The sequence below is a fragment of the Scleropages formosus genome, chromosome 5 (genome assembly GCF_900964775.1).
Source record: "Scleropages formosus chromosome 5, fSclFor1.1, whole genome shotgun sequence".
Classification (NCBI taxonomy): domain Eukaryota; kingdom Metazoa; phylum Chordata; class Actinopteri; order Osteoglossiformes; family Osteoglossidae; genus Scleropages; species Scleropages formosus.
The window spans coordinates 5,575,526-5,599,281 of NC_041810.1; the positions used below are offsets into that span (position 1 = coordinate 5,575,526).

General features: G+C 42.8%; 1 protein-coding gene across 5 annotated transcripts in view; it reads right to left on the bottom strand.

Moving 5' to 3' along the window:
- Positions 1-1,344: 1,344 nt before the first annotated feature.
- LOC108930777 (LIM domain-binding protein 2) overlaps positions 1,345-23,756 on the bottom strand; it is a 61,631-nt gene continuing 39,219 nt past the window's right edge. Inside the window, exons 4-9 of one of the 5 annotated variants that reach the window (XM_029252527.1) lie at positions 19,344-19,466; positions 15,562-15,645; positions 11,907-12,030; positions 8,882-8,935; positions 8,091-8,224; positions 1,345-3,146 (exon numbers count right to left, since the gene is read on the bottom strand). In XM_029252527.1, the coding sequence (XP_029108360.1) occupies positions 2,916-3,146; positions 8,091-8,224; positions 8,882-8,935; positions 11,907-12,030; positions 15,562-15,645; positions 19,344-19,466 (750 nt within the window). In that variant the 3' untranslated portion in view covers positions 1,345-2,915. Of the gene's footprint in view, positions 3,147-6,425; positions 6,518-8,084; positions 8,225-8,881; positions 8,936-11,906; positions 12,031-15,561; positions 15,646-19,343; positions 19,467-23,756 lie in introns of those variants that run through there. The other 4 variants (XM_029252526.1, XM_029252530.1, XM_029252529.1 and 1 more) reach the window with 4 other exon arrangements.

Genomic DNA, 23,756 nt, shown 5'->3' on the forward strand with positions numbered 1-23,756 from the left:
CATCTCACAAGGTGCAAATGCACATATGAGCCTAGTTGCTTTGTATCACTACCAAACCCATTGACATCATGCTGTGATGTTACATTTTATTTTTCTCCAAAGCAGCTTACAGTGTTAAGGGTACAGTTATTTACCCAGCTGGGTAATTTTACTGTCACAATTTAGGGTAAGTACCTTACTCAAGGGTACTACAGACAGAGGTGGGGACTAAACCTGCAACCTTTGGATCCAAAGGCAGCAGGTCTAACCACTATGATACCAGCTGTCCCTCTGACAAGAGATGTGACACATTTATTTAGCAGACACTTTTCTCCAAAGCAATTCCAATGAACTCTATGTAGTGTTACCAGCCCACACACATTATTCACCTTGGTGACTTACACTGCTAAATACACTACTTACAATGGGTCACTCATCCAAACATCAGTGGAACACACTCTCTCACTCACACTATGGGTGACAGTCACCAGTCCACCTGAACAGCATATGTTTTGAATGTGGGAGGAAACCAGAGCACCCCAAGGAAACATAGAGAATATGCAAACGCCATGCAGACTGAGCAGGGATCAAACCCACATCCTTTCGCACCACCCAAGCTCTTTAAGACAGCAGCTCTACTCACTGTGCTGCGCACTTTCTGTCACTGAGCACCTGCAACAACTTTAGCCAAATAAAAATACCAAGCAAGGTACAGTGTTACTGTAACCTGAGAGGAGGACTGTCATTGACTGTGGAATATTTTCACCTTTGTGGCACAGCTATCCCACTTACACCTCACACTTTTAGGGTACCATATATTAAATCCCCCCCCCCCCCCCCTTTGGAGTCAGGGGTCTTGGGTTTGAGTCCTGGTTCCTGCTACAGTACTTTTGAGACAGGTTCTTACCCTGAATTGCTCGTGTAAAACGACCAAGCTGTATGAAAGGATAAATCATTGCAAGCAGCTATGAAAAAAAGCATCAGCTATATGAAGGAATGTAAATATTATCATTAAAACAAGCAATCTTTTGATGCAAGACCATGTTGAAGAACAGTGCAATAAGTAAAATTTATTAGCACACATACGACATACATAAAATGCATTTGTTTGACACAAAGACACTTCGTTTTGCAAGTTACAAGTCCGTAGAGCAGTCCTAGTTACCAAACAAGTTCAAAAATGCTCTTATTCTCAAATGCACACATAAACACAATGTAAAACAAGAAATAAACAGCTGAGGTCTTTTCATTTGTTCTTTTGCAGAAATTTCAAGCAAAGAGAAAATTACATAAAGACAAAAAAATCTGTATATTTAAAAAAAAAAATTAAGGAAACAACCCTATAAACAAACAAAACAGGTGCTACAGGCTAAGAAATTTGTTTAGTGACCTTAAAATGATTTTTAGCATATTTACAGAGCTTTGAACACACCAACAAATTTTATTCCCGAAATTTGCGCAAATAAAACTGTCGTTTGATATAACGTACTTTTTCCACCACCCCTTTTCCACAATAAATGTGTAATGGCAAGGTGACACAACAGCATGACGCTGTGTGGAATTTCGATGCTGTTGTTCCCATTTTCTTAGTGGCCAAAGCGAATTTTCAATAAACATGAAACATGTATGAATGTTACTTTTTTACGGGTGATTTCAATAGCTGTAACTGTCTCGACAAAGAAACTCAACATTACTTACGAGACAAATCATACATTTCATCTACAAATACATCTCTTAGCAACAGTATAATTTATAATTTGTGTGTAAATTTAACACAAAAATTTAAAAACGAAAAGTGTGTGATGATAAATTTAACCTTTAATGCTGCTTATTTCTTAAAACTAACTTTCAATCGAAACCCAGTCATTACACTGAGACTCCCGATGTGGGCCTCTACGCAACTCACAACCGGAAACTCAAACAGCAACGATCAGTTTTGTCATAAAACCCTTATTTAAATAATACATTTTAAAGCACAATTTAAATTTTCGCACAGTAGGCACTATATCACATCGTTCAGCCTTGAAGGGGAACAATTTTTGTTTAATGGAATTAATCGAAATTCAACAAAAGCACTGATTATTTCTTATAATCAATGACTATAATAAATCAGATGATTATTTTTTATCTTTATATTATCTTAGCTGCTGTGTATGATACTGTTGTAATTATGACATTTCTATATATCGCATGAAGATCATTTCTGAATCAAACCAAAAAATAGGTATAAAAATAAGAACTCGATGAATCGGAGCTTATTTTGGTTTGAAGCGAAAGCTGCAATGGGCAATAATTCAGAAACCTACAAATGCGCGACAGCAAAATAAAGACCTCATTTCATTCTATGATTTCAGTGGAGCGCAAAGGGACAGGGATTGAAAAACAACACATAAAACAAGCGTCGAGAAGGAACTCACTTTGCAATATAAGTGGACGTTTTTGTAGTTTGCAGAACCAGGGCGTCAGTTAAGTTCTCGCAGCCGCATACGACTAAACACACATGCGAGTGATCCGAGAACATCGTCGGGAAAGCTTTGAGCGTCAGCACTCAGAAGGCCTGACTGATGTAAGAAGTGGTATAACTATGGTACAGCAGGGCCAGGCGGCGCCCAGATCCACAATGGTAGCGAATTTACAGACTGGCTTATCACTCCTGTCCTTCATGGATCCCTCACACTCTGAGAGACTCATCTCGAGGATTCCGCACGTCCTTCTCCCAGGCTTTGAATCAGCTGCTCACAGGGAAACATCTGGATGCTTCCTCATTAGAAAAGTCTGTTTGAACCGTATCCCAGTTCTGATTCCCTCTGCTTCTCCGGATTTTATATGGAAGCGACTGGAATTTTCACAGTTCAATCACAGCACTCGGTGCGAGCGGCTCGGAGCACAGTGTGTGGTCGGACGGCGCCGCCCTAGTGGCGAGCACGGGAGTCTCCTCACTGCGATGGCTGGGGTGCCGCGCTCTCCGGCTTGCTGTCCTGGCTGCTGGGAGGCTTGCTGTTCCATGGGCCGCTGTTTCCCAGGGCTGGAGAGCTGCTGAAATCATCCTCGTCGTCAATGCCGTTGGAAGCATCGTACTGAGTGTTCTCCAGGCGCGTGATGAGCCGCTCGTCCTCGTCTCCGAACTCCCCGCCCATTAGCGTCGGCTCCCCGACAACCATAACGTCCTGCCGATAAAGGAGCAAAACACCAGGCTCAGTGGACTTTCGTTCCGCCCCGATGAGGTTTACATACATTTATACTCATAAACAATGAGCAACACAAATGAAAACTGCATTTGTTCAAATGAATAACTTAAGGTATATTTTTATTAACGCGGACATTTTATGTTTCGGTGATGCTGGACTGAGTCAGAAAAACAACGGAATTTTGATCAATACTGTTATTGGGTTTTATTCAGCTGTGACTTGGTACCTAAATCACAAATAAAAATAAAGCACAGAGCAAACAACATCACAATGATGTTATGCATCATGAGATACTTTTACAGTTCAAGTGTAACACTGTGCAACAATCTTTATTTGCTGATCTTGTAGTGGTTAGAGTTGCCTTTGGCACTAAAGCTTGGTGGTTCAAACCTACTGCTGCAGCACCCTTCAACACGGTACCACCCTAGATCACCCCAGTAAAAATTACCCAGCTGAATAACTGGGTGAACTGTTATAGGTAACTGAATGCCTCAAGCTGGCATGCCCAAAGGTCACAGGTTCGATTCCCACCTCTGGCTGTAGTACCCTTGAACAAGGTACTTACCCTAAAGTGCTCCAGTAAAATTACCCAGCTGTCTAAAGGGGTAAATAACTGTAAATACTTCAAATAAGTAAACACCACATTGTAAGTCGCTCTGGAGAAAAGCATCAGCTAAATGAATAAATGTAGCTCTGGGTGGTGCGAGAGGATGTGGGTTCGATCCCTGTTCAGTCTGTGTGGAGTTTGCATGTTCTACCCGTGTCTGTGTGGGTTTCCTCCGGGTGCTCTGGTTTCCTCCCACATTCCAAAGACATGCTGTTCAGGTTCAGGTTCACCCACAGTGTGTGTGTGTGTGTGTGTGTGTGTGTGTGTGTGTGTGTGTGTGTGTGTGTGTGTGTTCCACTGATGTATGGATGAATGACCCAGTGTAAGTAGTGTATCTAGCAGTGGAAGTCACCGCGGTAAATGAGGTGTGTGGGCTGATAACACCACATAGAGTTCATTGGAAGTTGCTTTGGAAAAAAAGTGTCTGATAAATAAATAAATGTAAATGTAAGTTGCATTGAAAAAAGAAAAAAGTATCAGCTTGATAAATAAAAGTGGGCAGTCCAGTGCATGCTGGGAAAGTTCAGCCATGCTTGGGGGGGGGGGGGGTAAATTTACCACACCCTAGCCATGCTTCCCCCCTCCTTGAGTAAGAAGCTGGAGAGTCCTGTCTGAGTTGGCAAGACAGCCAATCCTTCAACTACTGCTAATACACTTGACAATCTGCCACTTAATTATGCTAATTAATTTAGGTAAGGATTTGAGTAAATAACAATATACACACTGATCCAGCAATTTGCATAGCTAATTAAGTCATTAACAAAAATATGCTGATTACCAGCAAGCCCTGCATCGACCATCTGTTCCAGCGCTGTGTCTGCTGCCTACCTCCATGCAGGAAATCTAAAGCCACTTTTTCGTGGAAAATGAATCAATGCATCCAGCTGCTATTATACTATAATAACACTGATAGTGCTAATTACAATTAATTTGCTACGACTTCCTAGGTACTCATCTTTTCTCCTGTTTCGCAGCCAATATGTCAGTATAAACCTGTCAAGTGTCCCTTTCAGACCATCAGCAGCAGATAGAAGGCACTGACACACACACACACGTGCGGATTCAGGCCGCATGCAGGAATACACAGGTAAAGCACACGCCCCTGGTCTCCGCTCAGTACAATGAGCCCCAAAAAGCTTCCCAAGTGAACCTCCGTGGCAGGATCCTTACGAGGACACCGGATCATCAGAACTGGTCCCTCTCAATGGGGAGGCGCAGCTCTCTTTACCCCTCAGAACTGCTGAATCCCTTTCAACATTTGTATGGGTTTTATAACACATCTCTTCTGGGTGCCCTTCTCTCCTGATCTCCTGTCTGCTCTATAAACTTTCATTACATTATTGTTTAAATGTTTGCATAATTGTTGAAAAATATTCACTCCCAGTTTACTCAATTCTTAACTTGTGCTGGGAGGAACGGTGCGACTGGACAAAGTGACAGCACTTCAAAAATCACAGCTGTGCGTTTCTCTGTCTGTAGGTGAAATGCACTTTGGAGCAAAGTGTCTGCAGCCGAATAAATCTAAACGTAAACGTGATGTCAATGTAAGCCCCACGCAAAGCCCCCCACCCACCCCAGACTGTTTATGTTATTATTTTTACTTTCTCCAAAGTGACTTACAACGTCAGAGAAGCAAATTTACATTTATTTATCCATCTTTACTTTCTTTTCATGGCTGCTTGTGATTAGAGTTGCTGTCTTTGGACCCAAAGGTTGCAGGTTTAATTCCCATCTCCAGCTGTAGTACCCTTGAGCAAGGTACTTACCCTCAATTGCTCCAGTACAATTACCCAGCTGTATAAAAGAAAGGATAAATAATTGTAACCTTAACACTGTAAGTTGCTTTGTAGAAATGAATAAATATAAACAGCGCATGAGGAATTGTTCAGTGCGCTGGGTTCTTACGCCTTCAGCTCAGTGCAGGGACGCTGCTCAAGGCTACGAGGGGAGCTGCAGTGCGGAGGGCGAGATCCTTAACCAGGACTCCACCTACTGCCCATCAGCTGAAACAGGCGCCTGATGCATGTGGCGAGATCCCCCAAAAGCCTTCAATTCCCGCCCTCCACCAGTAGAGGACGCTGTTGAACACACAAAGGCTGCCTCCCCAGCCCTCACTCTCCAATGAGCAGCACAGAGAAGGGCTCTGGTTGCCTTTAACATCATGCACGCCAGTGCTCGGCAGCACGAGTACAAGTTGAACAAGAGCAGGCGTGCGTGAAACGTGCTATTTGCGCATTTCCTTGCTGTCGCCCTTGTAATACACATGTTGCTCTTACTGCAGTAAAAGGCACGTCTCGGCGTGTGCTTTCTTATCCACGGCGGTGGTGTATTACGTACTGCGTTCTATGATCGATACTCAGAGCTGATGCGCCGCTTCTCTTCCCGACGGTTATTTCGCCATTTTAAAAGTGCTGTTACATGTTGTAAGATGTGTCTTTGGTTATTCAAACCAAAATTTTCACGTTCATCCTATTTTCACAGTTCCTTGCAGATACATGACTGAATTCCAAGGCTGCAACGTTCCTGGCGATTACAAATAATACAGACTAAACCCACACATTATGGCAGATGTATGCAGACTGACTTATCTTGGCAATGTGGATTTACTCCAGGTGCTCTGGTTTCCTCCCATAGTGCAAAGACAGGTTTCGGATGAGCTTGGGACTCTGAGTTGTCTTTAGCGTGCGTGCATGTCCGACTGAATGAGGGCATGTGATTGCCCTGTAATGGACTGGTATCCCGCCTACGGTTGATCACAGATGTGCGTATGGTCAGGTCAGGGTGGAGACAGGGCAGCTCCAACAGAATCAGTACCAGTCCGAAAATAAGCCCAAAACTACATCGATGCTCCTGTGCAACATGATTCAGCACGGGTGGTTTAAACATTTTACCAATGGAGATTATATTAACTTCCAGTGTTATAAAAGTGTTCCATTGGGTATCCAAATGTATGCAAAGGAATTTCAGTGTGGATTTTGCAGGTAATCCAATTTGAGAGTTTGTTCCTGGAAAGATAACAGTCTACCAAGGCTATATATAGCGAGTAGTGCTGCTGTCTCTCAGTGCCTGGGTGGTGTGAGAGGACGTGGGTTCGATCCCCGCTCAGTTTGTGTGGAGTTTGCATGTTCTCCCCATGTCTGTGTGGGTTTCCCCCTCTGGGTGCTCTGCTTTCCTCCCACACTCCAAATACATGCTGCTCAGGTTCACCTGTAGTGTGTGAGTGACAGAGAGTGTGTGTCACTCTGGATGAGTGATCCAGTGTAAGCAGTGTATCTAGCAGTGTAAGTTTTAGGTGCTCTGGTTTCCTCCCACAATCCAAAGACCTGCTGTATGAGTGACAGAGAGAGTGTGTGTTCCACTGATGTATGGATGAGTGACCTATTGTAAGTAGTATATCTAGCAGTGTAAGTCACCACGGTGAATAAGGTGTGTGGGCTGATAGTAACACTACATAGAGTTCATTGGAAGTCACTTTGGAGAAAACCATCTGCTAAATAAATAAATTTAAATATATATTACCATGCAGGGACCCAATGTAAGGAGGAATTAACAGACAGAATAAAATATATTGTATATTTGTATATACTTTTAAATATTTGTATAAAACATGTTGCATAGCAGTATAAAGTTTTTGAGCACAGAAACTCAAAACTGGGATGCAATAGCAGAAAATCTGGAAGAATAGTGGGTAGAGTGGCTACCTTTAGGCCTAAAGATTATAGGTTTGAATTCCACCTCCAGCTGTAGAAGTTTTGAATGATGTATTTACCCCAAATTACTCTAGTAAAATTACCTAGCTCTGTAAATGAATATGCAGTTGTAAATTGCTTTGGAGGAAAGCATGAGCTAAATGTAATGTGAAACACTGACACCGTTGTGATGCAAACACATGGAGGAATTTATTTATTTATGTATGTAAATATATTATATTGTGTCATGTGTCCAGCTACTGCCCTTATAATACTATCACATATACTGTATGCCCTTTCACTTCCATACTATAGGGAGTTTAGTGCTCAGCATCCAGTACTATTGGACAAAATAGCAGGTAATAATAAGTGTATGTTGCTTTGGAGACAAGCATCTGTCTGAGGAATAAAAGTAAATTAATATGTAAATCTGTGCAAATATAATCATTTTTGCTCATATATGTGTGAGACTCACTGGTGCCTCTTTGCAGAGGCTCCAGCTGCGTGTGTCCGTGTTCCATGTTAATGGCAGGATCTACGTGTGTGTGTGTGTGTGTGTGTGTGTCCAGGCAGGTGCGTCCAGAGACGTGAGCCAAGGAGGGTGGTGGGGGGGATGCTTACAGGTACCTGTCCGGAGAGGCTGAAGCTGCTGGCAGGGCTGCGCTTCTTGCTGCCGCTGTTCCCCGCGCTGCTGTTGGACGCGCTGCTGGCCGAGTTCTTCCTCTTCCTCCTCTTCGTTGTCGTCTGCCTCGCTGGCTCAGCTGCCGGGCGCATAGCAGAGGGAACAAGGACAGCGGCCCGGGTAATCGGTGACATGACACGGTGACCTTCCCTACAGCACGCGTCGTATCCCCCCCCATTATGAACACTGCCACGGAAACATCTCCCCAGACATGCACTAGTAAGAACCCCCGTTTCATTATTTCTCCATCGAAACACTGCGCTCATCTAGATCATTCATTCGTTCAGCACACAGATTGCTGAAAACAGCACTGACCGGTAAACACCGCTATACCACGGTATCACAAAGGACTTATTCCGGCCTTATTCGCGTTGTCTGTTTTTGGTGATGGACAATATTTCAGGATTTTTTTGCACGGTGGCCGTATTCTTCACCATTGTGGACTCTCCACTCCACTGTGCCGTTACCGCGGTATAACAGTCCTTACAGGTGCAGTGAGAACCTTGTGAAGGTCTGTTACAGTGTCGGAGGGCCGGCTTTCTGAATGCTGCTCACGAGCGCAGGAGCCGGCAGCAATGGAAACATTTATTTTATATTTATATTTCAGTTTCACCCCGAGAAAACAGCCTGAGGGCGACATGGTACAAAGTATTTCATGTCTCTTTCATTTGAGAATGCATGTAAAACCCAGTTAGACCATTGTAATATCAGAAGATTAAAAAAAAAAAAAAAGTACCTTTTTTGAGATTTGGAGGGAAAATTTCCGTTTTGAAGTTCTGTGGGTGTCCTGCTGAAATTGGAGTGAGAGGGCATTGATTTATTTACGAAATTCTCTTCTGGAAGCTTGAACAGAATAGAGGGCCATGAGAAGCAATACAATTAAAGATGTGGTACATTGCTCAAAGCATTTTCCTCTCGTGGTTTCATTTCGGGAAATTTCCGAATTACGAGATGACGTTTAAAGTAGCCGAATGATTTCAGATTATGGACAAATTTTAAAAAATTGCACACATTTTAAGAAAAAACATAAGCTTCCTGAAATTAGGGAGATAATCAGCTTGCTAGGGGAGGTAAAATATATATATATATATATGCATTTATAGTCATTTAAGAGAACAGAAGAATTTGTGTGCCTAATACTTACAGTACAATAGCTTTAAAGCCCTTTTACTGCTGAAAAAGGTGAAACGTTATACACAAGTAAAGGTAAATAGTATACGTATGTATTTATATGAAATCAAACAATTTTTGAGGTTCTTACCGATTGCACTAGGGGAGATGCTTTGAAATTAGAATTAAGGAAAAAATAGCTAAAGAAATAAAACATATTTCATATTTGCACTCGAACACAGTCATCACGGAACGTCGGCCGTTCGTTTTGTTTTCCACAGGATTTTAAAGCATATTTCCTAAAATTAAAGAAAGATCCGTTCAGTTTCCATGTCTATTTTCATCTTATCGGAGAGCAAATGTGTCTGTTCTTCCTTCCTGACGAAAACCAAGCACATTTCCTTATTTCAGAAGAATAGGAGGAAAGACACAAGTGCTGATAGTAAAGAAAGTTCACGAGGAAAGAGACCCAGATACGATCAACACAGAATAAAGGCGCCACAGTGGGAACAAACTCCGCTCAGATTTGCTCCACCCAAGCACTACAAACTTTTCATTAGATGCCTCTGAGACCACATAGAGTGGAAAAAAGGATAGAATGCAGATCATGGTGGAAAAGCAATGAAATTACACCTAAGGCTTTAGTACCCTGTTTACGAGGATTGTAATCAAGGTGACATTTATATTTATTGGGTGAAAGCAGACAAAAATGTACTTTCTTCTATATGATGTGGGGATACAGTTGTTATGACTGACAAAGAAATGGCTTCTGTAAGTGCATTGCCCATCATCTCTAAAGTTCACGTAAGGTGTCAATGTTCATGCTCTATAACTTTAAGATCATGTGGGATAAACCTTTACACAGCTGCTCCTGTAATGTAACGTAAATGTTTATATGTATCTGAAAAAGGAAAAAAAAAAATTACTAGGAAGGTGATCAGGAATTATGAATATTGCGATAAGGTTTTATGCAGCTACTTGTGTGATGAACATTGGTTCATATGGTGGAAAGAGACAAACTAACCGCACTTAAGAATCACACGTCTGCATCTAAGTGTCTCTTCCTCCTAATGTAATGAACACATTGTATTTTCTATGAGATGTATGTTGCTTTGGAGAAAAGCATCTGATAAATGAATACATGTACATGTAAATGTAAGTGGAACTCCTTATCTGTGCATTCAAATGCAGATGGTCTCACAAGTGGATGGGGCAAAGATGATCAAAACAGGCAGAATACAGCATGGTACAGTAGTCAATCCCATCCATCCATCCATCCATCCATCCATCCATCCATCCATCCATCCATCCATCCAACAACTGCTTTTCCAATGCAGGGTCACGGTGCTCCGGAGCCTATCTATCTCTAAACCATACATTCCAAGCAGGCAGAGTACAACCTGGACGGGGCACTAACCCATCTCATAACACCAATAACAGCAATACTAACAGCACTACTAGTACCTTACCCTAACCTTTATAATAATAAACGACACAAACACAACACGCTGCACTCCTTCATTGACGGCACTACAAACTCTCAGGAATCTAGTGAGATTTTTACAGCACACCCAGCTAGCCCATCCATCCAATTTCAATAACCAGCTGTCCAGAACAGGGTTGCATTGATCGGGAGCCGATCCTAGAAGTATTGTGTGAAAGCCTTGGGGGGGGGTCACCATCATGCCGACACCCAGCCAGTACATAGGGTAAGAGAATTTACAGAAATCTATACTGACTGTAACTAAGGGTTAATTGAGCTTAAGTGGGATCAATAATGCACTTGTCGAATGAAACATCATGATTTTCGTCATTTTATTTAATACTGTTTACACACTAATTTTCTCTGTCCTTCTGCATATACTAAATTCGGACCGCAAATAACTGGGATCAGTTTACATTGAATATTGAGATCAATTAATTTATGTTGTGAAAAGAGCTTTGAAGTTTAACCACGTGAAAAAGGCGAGCGTTTAGTGAAACATGCAGAGTAGCCAGGTCAAGATCAAGTCTTTAATTTTTAAATATTTCCACCTTTTGAACGTGTTAATACAAAACATGTTCTAATGGAATAATAAAACACTGAAAATTATACATTTCACCTTTATCATTAACTTTTTCAGCTATCAAAAAAATTTCTACCATACTGTTCATTTAAAACATCTATGATATATTATTATATATAATACTGTATTATGATATATTATTCAGAGGACGTTATGGTAAAATGGAGTTTTGAGGAGCAATGTGGGCTTTCCATTTTTTTCAATTCTTTTGAAACACGTGAAAGTCCGGTGAAACTTTCCACTCATTAATTGAAATCTCACCAAACAGCTGCTCAAAATTGCATTTCATAACAATCTGCAGTGAATGAAATGGTATATCTAGCATTTTTAGCAGTTGTGAAAGTTATTGACTTCAAACGCCTCAATCAGCACAAAAAAAATTACCTTCTCTTCCAATAAACCAGTGTAATTTCAAAATATACTTAGATACAGGCTTTCTAACCCTTAGATGCCTTAAAGTTTGACTTTGCATAGTTTTTAACTGGATTTTTTTTTTTTTGATAGTACTTAGCTAAGACCAAGCCACAGCTAGGATGGTTACAAAGAGCAAGGTGTGTTCGCTATGACCACGGATGGCCTTGGTACCTGGTGGAGCCACCATCCGCTGCCATTTCTGGAACAGACAAGTCTTGAGGCAGTCCCGCGGGCTGAGGCTGTAGGTCTTGTGTCTGGACATCAGCTCTTGCATGGGTTCCAGTATGACACACAGCTGGAAACACATTTACATTTATTTATTTAGCAGACACTTTAATCCAAAGTGACTTCCAATGAACTGCATGTAGTGTTAGCAGCCCACACACCTTATTCACTGCGGTGACTTACACTGCTAGATACACTACTTGCAATGGGTCACTCATCCACACAGTGGAACACACTCTCTCTGTCACTCACACACTATGGGGGAACCTGAGCAGCATGTCTTTGGAGTGTGGGAGGAAACCAGAGCACCCAAAGACTTCCACTGCTAGATACACTACTTACAATGGGTCACTCATCCATACATCAGTGGAACACACACACTCTTTCTGTCACTCACACACTATGGGTGAACCTGTCCAAAGACATGCTGTTCACACAGATGTGCCCACCTTTTTACCTCTCAAACATACCGTGTCAGTAGATACATTGACTGAATATAATCCCCCTCCCCCCGTGCCACAACTGCCTGGTGCTGCTGATTCAATAGATGCTCAAACCATATATGATGGAAACGGAAAAGAATTAAATGTGTCTTTTGGAATAGAAGTAAAAAAAAATAAAAAGAAAAAAAATATCCCAAGGAATATTTCCATATCTATTATTGGCCACCTTCTCAAAGCAGGGTAACAGTGGTTTGGAACCCATACACTGTAGCAGTCTGTGAGGCAATCACACATATTAATTCATTCGCTCATACACACACTACAGGAAATTTAGAGTCACCAATTCACCTGAAGCAACTCAGTGGAGAGTGGGAGGAAACCAGAGCACCCAGAGGAAACCCACACAAACAAAGTCAGGGGCAAGCTCACAAACTCTGCTCAGGCTGAGCTTGACTCGAACCTGCAGCCCAGGACCTTGGAGGTCCCGATGCTACCCACTGTGCCACCACGCTGCCCCTATTCTGAGCAACGTTGTCATCATTAATTGCTGCTCAGTTCACAGACACCTGCATGTTTACTGCTTCTCAGCCCACGAAATGAACGACTTCCAAGGTTGTGGGAGACAAGGCAGGTGAACGTGTCAAGAAATGTTAAACAAATTCCCCGTCAGTGACAAAACCACGACAAACAGTTGTGGGACAAACGGGAACTCGTGCGTCACAGGGGATCCGCCCTATTTCTGATCTCTTAACACTGCGCTTCATCTGGAAGATCCCGGCATTTTTCCCCCGTACATCATTAGACGGAGCGATGGAAGCCCTGCAGATGTGAAGTGCACAGAAAGGAGGGTTCCCTAAAAAGCCCAGCAGTTGCAATAAACCAGTTATGAGAAACATTATAATCATGTGGTTCACTTTGATCGCTGCTTCGTTGTTGAGGAGACACTTTTATCCAAGAAAACTTAATGCTATTTGACTCAATTACACAACTGGGTACTTTAGAGGAGGAATTCAAGTTAAATACCATGCTCTGGTGATGCAGTGAACACCGGGTTGCCATGACTCCCACTTCTCTTATTTAAACTCCAACTCCATGGTGAGAAAGGATGACTGACATATACAGAGAAAAGGAGCAACCAGAGACCCCAGCTTTGAACTTGGAGTCTTTACCATATGTCTTCCCGGAATTTTGTCTTTTCCAGAATGAGCTCTGGTCCCGTATTCTCGAAAATGAATCATTCTACTGATTTCGGCAAACCATAAATCATCTAATCCAATAAAATTGATTTTTCCCAGGAAGTTACAATATGCATTTATACACATCTGCTGCCCTCTTCCCAGGTAATCATCAGCTATGTTTTTTTTTTTATTTTTTATTTAATGCTTTAAAACAGCTAAAATAGCACATCTCTTACACCCTAAATTGCGTTACGCACCCTAAGTAGGACTGCGTTTTCTCTCTGCTGCTTTCTTGAAAACGTAGAAACTCACCAACCTTGGACTACTCCAACTAAATCGTACTGTTAGTGTTATTATTGAATCTTCTTATATTTTTTCTGATCATAAGTGGCGTTCTATTCAAGAAGAACTGATGACGGCTGCTTTGCTTTTATATTAAGGAGTTCAGTGGAGGCAATCATTTGAGTACCTATCAGCGCCCTTGTAGCGCAGCCTCTGTATCACTGCCAACAACCTCTGCATCAGTGCCAACAACCTCTGTATCGGTGCCATAAGTCTTTTGTATCAGTGTCATGGGCCTTTTGTATCAGTGCCATGCACCTCTGTATCAGTGCCATAAACCTCTGTATTGGTGCCAAGAGCCTTTTGTATCAGTGTCATGAGGCTTTTGTATCAGTGCCATGAACCTCTGTATCAGTGCCATGAACCCCTGTATCAGTGCCATGAACCTCTGTATCGGTGCCATGAGCCTTTTGTATCAGTGCCATGAACCTCTGTATCGGTGCCATGAGCCTTTTGTATCAGTGCCATGAGCCTTTTGTATCAGTGTCATGAGGCTTTTGTATCAGTGCCATGAACCTCCGTATCGGTGCCATAAGTCTTTTGTATCAGTGCCATGAGCTTTTTGTATCAGTGCCATGAACCTCTGTATCAGTGCCATGAACCCCTGTATCAGTGCCATGAACCTCTGTATCGGTGCCATGAGCCTTTTGTATCAGTGCCATGAGCCTTTTGTATCAGTGTCATGAGGCTTTTGTATCAGTGCCATGAACCTCCGTATCGGTGCCATAAGTCTTTTGTATCGGTGCCATGAGCTTTTTGTATCAGTGCCATGAACCTCTGTATCAGTGCCATGAACCCCTGTATCAGTGCCATGAACCCCTGTATCAGTGCCATGAACCTCTGTATCAGTGCCATGAACCCCTGTATCAGTGCCATGAACCTCCGTATCGGTGCCATGAGCCTTTTGTATCAGTGCCATGAACCCATGTATCGGTGCCATGAGCCAGCTATAATACCCCTGAACAAGGTACTTACCCTCAGTTAGTCCTGTAAAAATGACCCAGCTGTACCAGTGGGTAAAAAAATTGTAGGTGACTTAATGTTGTAAGTTGCTTTGGAGAAAAGTGTCAACTAAATGACTAAATGTAAATGTAATGTGTGTGAGTGTCAAGCATTGTCCCCTTAGTCCCACCGTGTGACTCAATCCCAAGCGACGGGGACACTTACATTTGTTCACCTCCCTGACACTTTCCTCAACAGCAAGTTAGAATTATTTACCTTTTTATACAGCTGGGTGGTTTTTACCGGAGCAATTTAGGGTAAGGACCCTGCTCAAGGGTACTATAGCAGGAGGTCGAATTTGAACCTGCAACCTCAGCGTTAAAAGGAAGAAGGTTGAAACACCATGCTAACCACCCTCACCTCAGTCGATCTAAGGTGTGTATCAGTGCCAGGGGGCTCCGAATGAATGCCGTCGGCCCGTACGTCAGTGCCACAGGCCCGTCAAGGCCTTCGGTGTTTGAATTATTGCCTTGATCCCATTATCAGGGGCATTTCTGTCATGACCCTGGACCTCTGTGTTGGTGCTCCAGGCTTGAGGAGGGCAGAACTAAGTTAATGTGTGCATGAAGGTCTCAGAAGAACATGTGTCATGGTGTAGGACATGCTGGGCAGCTGAGCCTGGGGGGGGGGTCTTACCCTGAGGTAGTTAAGGGTGAAGTTGGTGAGGCCCATCCGCGTGATGTTTTTGGACAGCTGCTCCAGCACCTGCGAGTCCTGGGCCTGAAAGAGGAAACAGATGGATGTAAACAGAACTATTGATCTTTAGAGGAACTGCATGAAGGTAACTAAAGATGAGAATTCCCCCTAATAACAGCGAAACTGCACGTTTCAGACTTGGACTTGGACCCAGGACCAGCAGATCTGGGTGGTATAACCTGAAAGAAGGCTGAGCCGATGGCTACCAGGCAACCTCTCTAACCCAGTATATCTCCATCATAACCTGAAGCTGTGCGACCGTCACAACCTCGGGGAGATGACACCAGAGGACCACAGGAGAAGGCCATCAGAACTAAATCCACATACGTGACACCTCATTAAAACACCTGCACATCATTAAAATGCCCTATAAAGGAAGACCACCGACCTGCAGTAGTTGTGAAATCTCATCGAGAAACTCCGCCTTCCCGCTCACTCAGCATTGTTCCTTACTCCTTGTCAATCGCCCTTCGGATAACGACTCTTGCTCTTTGGACCACGACCACGACTCCTAGGACTACGATCTTTCCCTGCAAACCAAAACTCCTCGAACAATGACCGTCGCTCTTCGGACCACAAACACGACTGCACGGACTACGATCTTCGCCTGCGAACCCCAACGTAAGAGACGAGGCAGGAGACAAGAGGTGCAGTTGCCCGTTGATGAAGGCTTTTATTTGCCCTTACAGCGGGGAGAAGGAAGGGGATGGAAAAGGGGGACCAGGGAATAGGTAGGATGAGGTTTCGTGCGGGTCGGGGGGCTGGGAGAGTCGGGTCGGTTGGGACGCGGGCGTCGTCTCTGGGATCGGGATCGGGTTTGAGTTCGGATTCATCTCTGTCTCGTTCATCTCCTCGGTCTCTTCTCTCTACTGCTGGGCACCGGGGAAGAAATAGCGAGTGTAATCAGCCCCATCCGTGGCTGCTTTGCCCCCGTCTCCGCCCCCTCCCCGGGCTGCCTCGGCGTGCTACACCCAACTCTTCGGATCACGACCCTTGCTCTTCAGTCCGTGACCACAACTCTTTGAAGTACGATCCTCGCCTGCGAACCCCAACTCCTCGGATCACATCCCTTGCTCTTCGGACCACGACCACGACTCCTTGGACTAAAATCTTCACCTGCAAACCAAAACTCCTCGAACAACGACCGTCGCTCTTCGGACCACAAACATGACTGCACGGACTACGATCTTCGCCTGCGAACCCCAACTCCTCGGATCACATCCCTTGCTCTTCGGACCACGACCACGACTCCTTGGACTACAGTCTTCACCTGCAAACCAAAACTCCTCACACAATGACCATCGCTTTTAATTACGCTCCTGCTAACTGCCACCACTGGCCTGGCGTAGGTCTCTACTCAAGTTGTCAACCTGGATGGCAGCTAAACACAGGGAGGTCATGACCTCCAGCCCATCGAGTGCTGCTGGCTCACGGTCCATTTGCTATGTCAGTTAGCATGTTGGAATTGATCTTTTTATGCTACCTAGGTATCTCCCTTTTTCCTGACTTTTATTGGTACCCTGTGGTGACATGGGAGCCACCACTGACACAGAATGCGTGATGTCACTTGATCATGCCCAACCCCCCACAAGGCCCACAGTGGGACCCCGTAGTATGTTCCTGGGAGTCAATGACTGCATGGGAGGACCGATGGGTCCAAGATCCATGATCCTGAGTAATAATTTAGCTTCCATGGACTAAAGCTCAGTCTTGACAGCTATTCAGGTCTTGTCAGTAGTTTTTGTTTTCCTCTCCTCAGCTGCCGGCCGCCTTGCTCTATAATTCACTATAACTGTTTACTTATTATCACATCCTGTAGCAACGGACCATTCGGAGTAGAGCTCTCTTTAACAATAAATTGAAATGAACTGAGTATTATCCCAGGTTCAGCGTCGAGACACGATAAAGCTTTACGTTAATTTATTTGCAAACGTTTCTCTCCGGATGTTTCTCGTTAGACAGAGGCCCGGTTCACTAGTGCACACGGAACTGTGTCAAAGTAGCTGCTCATCTCTCCCTCTCTCCCTCTCCGCTACAAAAGCAACACATCTCCAGTTACAGCACTCTGACACACTCTCATTCCCGGAGCATCCCGAGTCAAGGCCTTTTCCTCACGCGCATACAGAACTGGAAAATTACAAGTAACAAAGCCGTTTCGTCCCGGAGTTTCTGGAACTTCGTCCGGCGGCGCAGTGTCATTTCAACACGCAGACAACTAAAATGATAAAATGGTACAAAAAACAACATAACTCCATATAGTATGATAAAGAAAGTGAATGCAAATGAAAGAATAAATAAAAAATATAAAAGAATACACTGTAATGGATAATTGGAATAATTGTAGGGGAGCAGAACTAGTCAGCATAGATACAGTAAAACAAAGCAAAATTCAAACTTATGATTAATCTACATCATTCATATGCATTATCTCTTTAATAGTCATTTAACAAATTATAGTCAATTAAAAGCCTCAGTCAGAGTGTTTCCTCTTTCTATTCTACTCATATGATTATGATTATCCATAGTTAGCCCCTGATAAACAGCCCTAACCATTAACAAATGCATATTTTTGGCATAAAACACACATTTTCATGGAACTACATGGAGGGTTACAAAGAAACCCAGTTCAAACTCAAACGTACTTCAAGGAAATATAAGAAATTTAAGTAGTTACTCAAATATCGAGTTGCACTAAATGCACATTGCCGTAAAATCTCTATTTACTGTATTCATGGAAGCAAAGAGCCGTGAGAAATCTTCACGAGGACAAAGATACGGAGCAGGCGAGATGCCGTCAGAGTCACGAGATGCCTTTTGTTCTCCGCGATACGGCTTGTTTCCGACGGAAGCTGTTGACAGCGGGCTCGCCGTCAGCCCTCTCCGAATGAATGAGCAGTTCGGGCTGCGGCAGCATCCAGCCAAACGCTGGGCCGTAAAAGGTAAAAAACGAGAGGTGACAAAGAGGGAGAATTCCCCGGCGGGAGAGCACAAACAGGGCGGCGGAGCGAGTGACGCCCTGCAAAGCGAGCAGTAATACCGCTCTTGTGGCCCTCGAGAGATCTTCCCTCAATTCAAGGAACTACATTTACATTTTACATTTAATTACTTATTTAGCGGACGCTTTTCTCCGAAGCGACTTCCAATGAACTCTATGTAGTGTTACTATCAGCCCACACACCTTATTCACCGTGGTGACTTACACTGCTAGATACACTACTTACACTGGGTCACTCATCCATACATCCATGGAACACACTCTCACTCAATGGGTGAACCTGAACAGCATGTCTGTGGAGTGTGGGAGGAAACCAGAGCACCCGGCGGAAACCCACGCAGACACGGGGAGAACATGCAAACTCCACACAGACTGAGCGGGGGTCGAACCCATGTCCTCTGCTTCGGGGTGTAATAACGTGACTAAGAATACAGTGAAACACACTCCACAGCCTCCTGTATTATATTTCTCAGATGCTCTTTCAGCCCCTTCTTAATTAAGAGAATTAATAAATCCTTTGACTCCGCTGGATTAACAAGATTTGAAGGAGATTAAGAAGAATCCTCCTTAGCTCTGTCTCCCACTTGGGCTTTTTTTTCATACGGAGCATAAGCTCAAGTCGTTTCTGAGCGCCGGGGCACACAGCCCTCATGCAATATCAATATGGCCGAGAGGAGACACGGGGAAACGGAGATGCTGCGGTAGAGAGATGAAAAGGGCCACTTACATGCATGGCTAAAATGCTGCGGGGGACCATTTCTCTGTACTGCCTTATGGTGAAATGCCAGGTCTTGATCCTCATGAGGTCGTCGAAGGCAAATTCGAGAATCAAACGTCCTTCCGTGCAAACCTGTTGGGACGAAACATGTTTCGTTCAAGGTCACACCGAAAACGCAGCTTTAAACCGATTATCAATACGAAACAAACATCGAAGACGTGAATAATCTTTCCGTTGGATGTTAAAGTGACTGATTATGTCACACGACTAATAATTATTGCAATATATCATTAACAATAAATATATCATTCATAAATTTATCAGTGAATCAATATATCATTAAGATGAGAGTACTTATTTGCTTACGATTTTGTTCATAAATGCACGAGCACACATATTTGTAACAAAAGTAACTGTCACACGACTAATAATTATTACACTATATCATTATCGATCAATATATCATATATCAATTTACCAATAAATCAATATATCATTTAAGATGAGAGTACTTATTTGATTATAATTTCGTTTATAAATACACACTACAGACACACACACACACATTTGTTGTGCTGCAAATGTGCAAATGTGCAAAACAAATTGTGTGAGTGTGTGTGTGTGTGTGTGTGTGTGTGTGTGTGCGCGCGCGCGTGCTCGCTGGGTGTGGACGTCCAAAGAGTTGAAGGACAATCGCACCTGTGTGTCACTGTATGTAATTCACGCGCGCATCAGTCTACATGCATTCACGATTTTCTTAGCGCAGCAAAGTGAATGATACGCCTCAAAGACGCTCTTTACATTTGTCTCCACGGAGATTTTAAACATCTCATCATTAAAGCAATTGCGTCTCCATAGTCTATAGAGTGTCTACAGATTAATATATCACGGTCTTCGGGAAAACGCAAAATGTACGGCCTACATTTTGATCCTTGATATTTTTTCATAACATCTGAAGTATAATAAATTAATTATGAGCTGCATTTGAATTGAATTCAAAAAGAACCTCATTTCGAAGGATTTCTCAATTAAGGCAATATTTAGCTGTTTTACTGAATTCACATTATGGTACCCTGAGCGCTGAAATTTGGTTGCCATGGTAACAAAAAAAAATCAGCTGATTAGTTGGCATGGCAACAGAAAAGATGTAATCCCAGCAGACACACTCTAATCAATGCCCCCAGCACAGATGGTCTCGGGAGGATCAACAAGAAAGAGGTTGGCAGGCACACAGCCCCTCACGTGGTACAACTGGACCACGGTAGAGAACTAAAAAAGGAATATTTCCTGCTCCAACTAGCCAATATATCATTTAACCCGTTGCACTGCTCTACTCCTCAATATTACACATAATACTGCAAAACTGAGATCATAAGACTGTAACCAGATTCACTGCACTGTAATTCATTAGCAACCAAATTTACAAACACTAAGAAAAATTCCAAATGCAAAAAAATTAAACAGAGAATCATTTTCCTGATTTGCTCCTTAAGAGCTGGAAACTAATGTCATGACAAAATAACTTCTCAAACCACAAAACAACGATACTCCACAGATATGTTTCTCATATATTGTATGCCTAAAATGTAAAACACCATATGTATTAAAATATAAAATAAAAGATACCATGAAAAAAAAAACATATTAAAAAATATATAATTGCTTGTTTTCTGTGATGTACCCGTTTCTCATATAAACCATTCTCCAGTCATAAAATGCAACTTACAATGTGTTGCATATACAGACAACTCTTAAATCAGTTGATACAAAAAAAATTAATGTGAAATTACTTTATTTAAAATAAAAGCACAAAACAGAGGTAAAACAAAGTTACTCAATGATTTAAACAGCTACCAAAATGACTTATAAGGAATGCACCAGCGTTATTAATTGCATTAAGTATAATTCTGAAAAGCCAAAAAAAAAATTAAAAATTAATGTGGGAAAATGTATAGATTTTACTCCACCATTGATTCCACCAACAATATATTTACTCTTTGTGCTCCATGATGCTGAAAGGCACATTGATCCATAGATACGTTGTCCTTAAGGATAACGCATTAAAAAGCAACACTTGTCACTTCATTGTTGGTGTGAAAAACAGTCCAATTTGTCTGACACTCACTGACCCACATTTACTGTGTTAAATAGGATGCCATTTGAGAAACTGAACATGTGATTAATATACTCAAAAGCACCAAAAACTGCAAAATGTGATAAATACACACACAGATTGCCTGAAACCACTTATCCCAAGCGGGGTTGCGGCAAACTGGAGCCTCGCCCAGCAACACACGGCTGGGGACACACCCAGGCTGGGGCACCAGTCCATCGCTCTCCAAGGAGGACTCAAACCCCAGACCCGGCAAAGAGCAGAACCTGGGCAAACCTCCTGCACCACTGTGCCCCGGAGTATATATATGTATATACATATGTGTGTGTGTGTGTGTGTATGTATGTATGTATGTGTACGCATACATATATACACACACACACTTTCAGAACCGCTTGTCCCATACGGGGTCACAGGGAACCGGAGCCTACCCGGGAACACAGGGGCGTAAGGCCAGAGGGGGAGGGAACACACCCAGGACGGGACGCCAGTCCGTCGCAAGGCACCCCAAGCGGGACTTGAACCCTAGACCCACCGGACAGCAGGACTGTGGTCCAACCCACTGCGCCACCGCACCCCCCATATATACACACATATAGTAATTTATTGCCTGATTTCAGTTACACTGGAGTACTGGGCAGAAGTCAGTTACGAGTCAGTTAAGAGCTTTTCTTTAATAAAAATGCTGAAAAATGATAACCTTTTTGCACCTCCAGTCACCGAAGCAGTACAGCGTCCCCTACCGACTCAAAAAAAAATAAAGAGCCTCTATTATTCTTGACACAGCTGGTACCTTCGACCCCGGCCACTGGCAGTGTTAGGCTTCTGTACCGAGTGCCTTACAGTGATTTATCCATTTATACAGCATTGAATTCTTACTGTATCAAATACGGGTATGCACCTTGATCAAGGTTACAGATTAAGTGGGATTCAGACTGGGAATTTTTGGATTGCAGGTCAGCGGCGTGAACCCCTACACCCCCTGCTGAGTAAAACCTTACAATCTCCACGGTACCCATTGAGGAAAAGTCTTGCAATGCTGCCTTTTGTCCATATTTTACTCAGCTTTCTCAATGCCTCATGAAACTACCACTGGCTTTTAAAGATTAAATGGACTTTTTCAGTTTCAATGAGGAACCTGTAGAACAGCAGAGGAGTCCATTGGGGAGCAAGTAGTGCACCAGTCCAGACACACAGTCTGACGGTTTGACGCTCTCCCTCTGCTCCGGCATTAGTACCCTTGACGAAAGTACTTTCCTTGAACTGATATAGTAAGAACACTCAGCTGTGTAAATGGGTGAGCGATGTATATTGATTCATATAAAAGCATCAGCTAAGGCACAATAATAATAACGGACCTCAAGCTCAAATTATCATTATTATTGACGTAGTATGAAAACATTGTTCATATTATCATGTATTGATATTAATAAAGTGTTCTGGAGCAGGAACTCCTTGTTAGGTAAGAAGGTGCTGTTTTTTTACATGTACATGATATCTATTCATTTATCAGATGCTTTTCTCCAAAGCGACGAACATCTCATAGAAAACACAATGTGTTCATTACGTGAGCAGAAAGAGACACTTAGATGCAGACGTGTGATTCTGAAATGTGCGGTTAGTTTGTTTCTTTCCACCATATGAACCAATGTTCATCACATGAGTAGCTGCATAGGACTTTATCAGAATATCTATGATTCCTAATGACCTTCCTAGTAATATTTTTCTTTTGAGATACATATAGACTTTTGCATTTATTAATTTAGCTGATGCTTTTCTCCAAAACAACTTATAATGTTAAGGTTACAATAATTACATGCTTACAACAATCATTTACACAGCTGGGTAATTTTACTGGAGCAATTTAGGGTAAGTACCTTGCTCAAGGACACTACAGCCAGAGGTGGGGAGCAAACCTACAACCTTTGGGTCCAAAGGCAGTAGCTCTAAGCACTATGCTACCAGCTGTCCTTTACATTACATTACAGGAGTAGCTGTATAAAGGTTTATCCAGACATGATCTTAAAGTTATAGAGCACGAATATTTACGCCTTACATGAACTTAAGAAATTATGGGTGAAGTGAGTTTAAAGACCCTTTTTAAACGTGGACAGAGATTCAGCAGTTCTGAGTGACGGGGGAGGTCGTTCCACCACAACGGCGTCAGAACCTAGAACCTCTGTGCTCTACCTTTCATGCGTAGGAACGCCAAGCAGGCACCTGTGAAAGAGTGTAGCAGTCTAGTTGGGGTGTAGCGGATGATCAAGTCATGTTGATACAGTATCTGAGAGCAATTCTATTGATACATT